At 44.8% G+C, this 6,378-nt stretch overlaps 1 protein-coding gene across 1 annotated transcript; it reads left to right on the top strand.

The window, feature by feature from the left end:
* The first annotated feature begins 274 nt into the window (after positions 1 to 274).
* LOC119065102 (involucrin) lies at positions 275 to 2,734 on the top strand. The gene is made up of 2 exons (XM_037167036.2): positions 275 to 310; positions 1,540 to 2,734. Exon 2 carries the CDS (start codon positions 1,563 to 1,565, stop codon positions 2,394 to 2,396), a length of 834 nt encoding a protein of 277 aa, XP_037022931.2. The 5' UTR covers positions 275 to 310; positions 1,540 to 1,562; the 3' UTR covers positions 2,397 to 2,734.
* The last annotated feature ends 3,644 nt before the right edge of the window (positions 2,735 to 6,378 follow it).

Raw genomic sequence — 6,378 nt, 5'->3', positions numbered from 1 at the left:
CTGAGCTACCTCCCTTGTCTCTCTGCCCAGGTCATGAGTAAGACAAGAGTGCCTGAGCCCCCAGAGCCCTCTGGCCAGGCAGGAGCTGTGTCTCTCTGTGAAAAGGGGCCCCGAGTGGTTTTCTGCTTTAGGTGCCTCCAATGAGTCAGGGAGGTGATGGGGGAAGTTAACCAACTTCAGTGGTGAAACCAGTCCATCTCCTTCAACCTGGGAAGGTGGCCAGTTTGGGGATGGTATAAAGGGTGCCCAGGCCCCTGCTCAGCTCAGCACTCCACTAGAAGCCTCCACAGTCCTCCTTACTGTGAGCCTGGTAAGTGTTAACCAGCAGCAGCAGGCTTGAGACTGGGGGCCTCCAGCAGGCCAAAACGTGGCTATGGTGGCCAGCTAGGGTGGCCAGCCAGTGTGGGTACAGGTATCACTCATGGGTTGGATTCAGCTGCAGCATCTGTTTTTCTAGAAGAGCTCAGGTCACTGTGCAGAGAGATGTGTGCTGTGGAATAGAAACAGAACAGACAACAATCCCCTCTTGTTCCATCTTTTCTTGGGCCCATATTTTGAAATGTGTGTGTGTGTGTGAGAGAGAGACAGACAGACAGACAGACAGAGAGATAGGGTCGGGGGTGAGATGAGGATGCAGGAGCAATATGGTCAAATTCCTTCCTAAAATTATTTGACTTAGGTTGCTGTGATTTTCCCTTCTCTGTGGGGGAAGGGGCTTCAGGGAAACACGTGCAACTCTTGGTTCTGTGGCAAAAGGGGAAACTTCAGAATGGGGAAAACTTTCTATTTGGAGAACCCAGGCAGAACAGGGGCAGGAAAACCCAACTTAAAAGTGGAGATTTGAAAGAGCCAGCTCCAGTCTCAGCAACCTTGCAGTCCTTCCCACCACCATCCCTCACCAGAGCAGTGGGGCTGCAGCTGAAGGTTGGGATCCTGAGGGAAAGTAGCTTGGGAATTGAATACACCAATCCATTCACTTTAAAGATGAGATAGTTGAGGCCCAGAGGGGCGAAGTACCTTGCCAAGGAGCACACAGGGAGATTTAAACCAAGAATATGTCATATGACTCTGACCCAGGGCTCACACCATGACTTCTCATGTCCCATCAGCATGGGCTATTGGTTTCCAGGACTCAGCATTCTTCTAGGAAGCCTTTCTTTCCTAGGATCTTACCTCTCTCTGCTGTAATCTCAGAACTCATCTCTTCTCCTTGGTCAGTGAAGGTCAGAATTGAGGAGAGACAAGGACAAGTCACAAGCAGGAGGCAAAGTGCTGCCCAGGCCATGCTTGCAGAGCAGCTCTGAGACAGACCTCTTGGAGGAAAGAAGAAGGCTACCAGGAGGGCCCCTCCCCACCTCTCCACATTATTACCCTCACTCTCTGCTGCTTCTGGCCACTTTCGGGGAATGACAGATGGAGGTGATGGGAGAGTGATCAGACCCAGGGAAGAGAGAGGTGCTGAGAAACCGGGCACTGATTTCTTGGGAATTCATCTACTTTCTCTCTTCAGCCACTCCTCTAACCCCTCCTGTTTTTCAGGTTGACCAAAAGCAGCTTCCAAGATGTCCCAGCAACACATTCTGCCGGTGACCCTTCCCCCTTCCCTCAGTCAGGAACCCCTCAAGTCTGCTTCTCCTCCCACTGATACCCAGCAGGAGCAAGTGAAGCAACCAACTTCACTGCCTGTCTCATGCCAGAAGGTATCCTCTGAGTTGCCAAGGGAGGCCCTCTTGGAACATGGGGAGAAGCACACAACTCCTATGAAGGGGGTACCTGAGCAAGACTGTGAGCCACAGTCCCAGAAGGGGCAGCAGCAGGAACAGCACCTGGAACAGCAGCAGCAAGAGTCACAGAAGCAGGAACTGCATCTGGAACCACATCTGGACCAAAAGCAGCACAGAGAGTCACAGAAGCAGGAATTACAGCAGCAGAAACAGCACCTGGAACAAAAGCAGCAACAAGACTCACAGGAGCAGGAACTGCACCCAGAACAGCATCTGAAACAGCTAGAGCGATGTGAGCAGGAAGTGAAGCAGCATCAACAGGAACAGCATGAGGACCAAGCAGCAGAAAACTTGGAGCAGCAGCTGGAGAAGGATAAAGCACAAAAGGAGCAGCAGCTAAAGGAACAGCTGGAACAGGAGAAGAAAATCCTGGACCAGCAACTGGATCAAGAGCTAGCAAAAAGAGATGAACAATTAGAAAAGAAAGAAGAGCAGCTATTAGAGCACCTGGGGCAGGGGCAGCTAGGAGCAACAGAGCAGCAGAAGGGGCAGTTGGAGCAACCCACATTGGTCCCAGTTCCTGGACAGGTCCAAGAGACCCACCCAGTCCAGCCACTGCAGGGAGAAGTCTTATTCTCTGCAGAGGAGCAGCAGAAGAAACAGGAGGTGTAGTGGCCCCCCAAACATAAATAACCACTCCCAATGTCCCAGAGGCCCTCAGGCCATCCCATACAAATGTAGAGAAAGCTGAGTCAGTGGCTTCACTTACCTCTCAGCTCTCCCAGTCTGGACGGCCCACCTTATCTGTGAACTTGCCTAACCCTGTTTTTCTGCATGTCTTTGTGATAGTGTGGTGGGGGGTGGTATTGCCCAGTACTTATGCCTTATGACTCTGATTCCACCGAATCCCAACCTCAGGTGGCCGGTGCCTCTGCCTGAGGACAGTTACTACAGTAACTCTGACTTCATCCCCAGTATTATAGCTGAATCTGTATGTACAATGAGATAGAATAAATCCTGGAAGTTCTGAGATCCTGTATTCTCTTTGGCTTATGTTCCTGTGTATCTTGCCATATGAAAACTCATGTGTGGGTCAATGGTTTCAATGGATTCTTTTGGCCAACTCCCAAGAGGGACAGACATCTTGACTTCACTTTAAGTCCACACCCAAAACCATCCAATATTTTTAATAGCTTCTAAAAATTATACCAAACCAATACCAAACCAAAGCAAAACAACTTCATCGTGCATCTGAAAGCACACTTACAAGTCATGAAGGGGAGATAAGTTACTGTGGTTGCAGGGAAGGGGATCTTGCTGTCTCAGCCCTGCATTGCCTTACACACATGGAGCCCAATCTCAGTCCATGACCAAGGGCATGGGCAGGAAGTGGAAACTCCCTCTGGGTTCTGATCCCATCCTGGGTTTTCTCACTGTATAATGTCCTCCTATTTTCCAAGAGTCTCATGGACTGCCTACTTGATTAAGGAAGCTTTCAGAAAAGCATTAGAAGCAGAATTGAGCAAGGTGGGGACAGAAGAGACTCTTGGGACTGATCTCTGATGGGGAGTGTGACAGAATCACTAAAGAAAGGAAAAGTTGGGCCAACAGGAATCATGAAAGCCAAAATACTGGATCAGCAGAAAAAAATACAAATCCAAAGTCAATGTAACAATTACCCTCCGCCCTCAATATTTCTGTAGCCTTTACTGCCATCAGTCACTTCAGGATGAGGCACTCCCTCTTTTCTGGGGATAACCAGCCTTTAACTATTTAACAACATCCTCTCAGGCAGTTTGTCTCAAATTGCCCAAAGATATTTTACCATAGGCATGACAATATGTCAGGGACATCTTTATTGAAACTTCTATAGGCACCCAAACTAAATAGGTCTGAATGGCATCTAGCATCTACCCTTCCCTTCCAACTCCAGCAACACTCACTATCCTTCCTCCTTAGACAGTCTCTCTCTTGGGGAATGATACTACCGCCCGTGCATTCACCTAAACCAGAGACACTATCATCATTCCTCACTCCTCTTCTCTTCTTCCCTACCCCACACCAATGATCAAGTCTTTGCTATTCCTAACACACCTCTCAAGCTTGGACTGTGATCATTTCTTACCAGCACTATTGCAATAGCCTTCAAGCTGGCTTTTTTTGCCCCCTGGAAATCTACCCCATAATCCACTCATCACATAGAGGACAGGGTGTTCTACTTAAAATTCTAATCTAACCACATCCCTCCTTAGGCTAACACTTGTCAGCGCCTCTCATTACTTAGAGGATGAGAATGTAGGCTCAAAATGTCATAACAGGACAATAGTTAAGAGGAAGTCTAGGTAGAATTCAGGGGTGGCAGAAATTAGGGGCAGAGGCAGAAGTAATTAGAAACACCTAAAATATGTGAAAAGTTATTTTGAAGTATTAGGTTATGATTTTTAATAGACCTTATATTTTAGAACAGTTATGGATTTATGGAAATGTCAAGAATAGTACAGAGACTTCCCATACACTCCATACCCAGTTTCCTTTATCATCTTACATTAGTATGGTACATTTATTCTATCAATTACCAAAACAATATTGATACTATATTGTTAACTAAAGTACATGGTTTATTCTGGGTTTCTTAATTAGTTTTTACCTAATGCTTCTTTCTGTTCCAGGAGCCCACACATCACACTACATTTGGTTGCTGTGTCTCCCTGGCTCCTCTTGACTCTGACAGTTTCTCAGGCTTTTCTTTTTTTGATGACATTGACAGTTCTGAGCAGTCCTGGTCAGTATTTTTTTAGACTATTCCTCAGTTTGGTTTGATGTTTCTCTCTTAGACTGGAGTTATGGATTTTTAGGAGGAAGAATACAGAGATGAAATACCATTTTAAATATTATATGCATGTTTTGTACATATTACTGGCATGATTTATCACTTTGATGACCTGGATGAGGTAGCATGTGTCAGGTTTCTCAATTGTAAAGTTACTCTCCTCATCCCCCCACAACATCCCACCTTACTACACTGCATACTTTGGAGCAAAGTCACTATGAAAAACCCACAATTAACAAGTGGGGAGTTAAGCTCCCCATATATGAGGGTGAAGTATTTTTATCCTTTTTATTCTGGTTTCAATTAAGATGTTCAATAGGAATTCTGAGAGCACACATGGTTGCCCTGTTTTGTTTTGTTTTTTATTGATTGATTATGCTATTACAGTTGTCCCATTTTTTCTCTGCTTTATTTCCCTCCTCCCTGTACCCTCCCTACCACCATCATTCCCCCACCTTAGTTCAGGTACATGGGTCACACATATAATTTATTTGGCTTCTCCATTTCTCATATTATTCTTAACCTCCCCCTGTCTATTTTGCACTTACCATTTATGTTTCTTTTCTTTAATAATAATTTTTATTTTTTAAATATATTTTATTGATTATGCTATTACAGTTGTCCCATTTTCCCCCTTCACTCCCCTCCACCCTGCAAACCCCCTCCTACCCACATTCCCCCCTTTTGTTCATGTCCATGGGTCGTACATATAAGTTCTTTGGCTTCTACATTTTCTATACTATTCTTAACCTCCCCCTGTCTATTTTCTACCCACCATCTATGCTACTTATTCTCTGTACCTTTCCCCTCTCTCTCCCTCCCACTCCCCTTTGATAACCCTCCATGTGATCTCCATTTCTGTGGTTCTATTGCTGTTCTAGTTCTTTGTTTAGTTTGCTTTTGTCTTTGTTTGAGCTGTGGTTGTTAATGATTGTGAGTTTGCTGTCCTTTCACTGTTCATATTTTTTATCTTCTTTTTCTTAGATAAGTCCCTTTAACATTTCATATAATAAGGACTTGGTGATGATGAACTCCTTGAATTTGATCTTATCTGAGAAGCACTTTATCTGCCCTTCCTTTCTAAATGAAAGCTTTGCTGGATAAAGCCATCTTGGATGTAGGTCCTTGCCTTTTGTGACTAAGGATACTTCTTTTCAGCCCCTTACCCGCAAGGTCTCTTCTGAGTCAGCTGATGACCTTATGGGAACTCCTCTGTAGGTTACTGTCTCCTTTTCTCTTGCTGCTTCTAGAATTCTCTTCTTCATTTTAACCTTGGGTAACGTAATTATGATGTGCCTTGGTGTGTTCCTCCTTGGGTCCAACTTCTTTGGGACTCTGAGCTTCCTGGACTTCCTGGAAGTCTATTTCCTTTGCCAGATTGGGGAGGTTCTCCTTCATTATTTGTTCAAATAAGTTTTCAATTTCTTGCTTTTCCTCTTCTCCTCCTGGTACCCCTATAATTCAGATATTGTAACATTTAAAGATGTCCTGGAGGTTCCTAAATGTCTCCTCATTTTTTTTGAATTCTTGTTCCTTCATTCTGTGCTGGTTGGATGTTTCTTTCTGTTTTCTGGTTCATACTGTTGATTTGAGTACCAGTTTCCTTCCTGCCACTGTTGGTTCCCTGTACATTTTCCTTTATTTCACTTAGCATGGCCTTCATTTTTTATGTAATTTGCAACCATATTCAGCCAATTCTATGGGCATCCTGATTACCAGTGTTTTGAACTGGGCATCTGATAGTTTGGCTCTCTTCATCACTTAGTTGTATGTTTTCTGGAGCTTTGATCTGTTCTTTCCTTTGGGCCATTTTTTTTTTTTGGT

This window comes from Artibeus jamaicensis, unplaced genomic scaffold (assembly GCF_021234435.1).
Source record: "Artibeus jamaicensis isolate MK-2021 breed Jamaican fruit bat unplaced genomic scaffold, CSHL_Jam_final contig_1715, whole genome shotgun sequence".
Lineage (NCBI taxonomy): Eukaryota > Metazoa > Chordata > Mammalia > Chiroptera > Phyllostomidae > Artibeus > Artibeus jamaicensis.
This window is presented reverse-complemented; position numbering and strand designations above follow the sequence as displayed.

Excerpts from the sequence above, each read along its gene's own strand:
- LOC119065102 (XM_037167036.2), top strand. The coding sequence starts at position 1,563 with ATGTCCCAGCAACACATTCTGCCGGTGACCCTTCCCCCTTCCCTCAGT.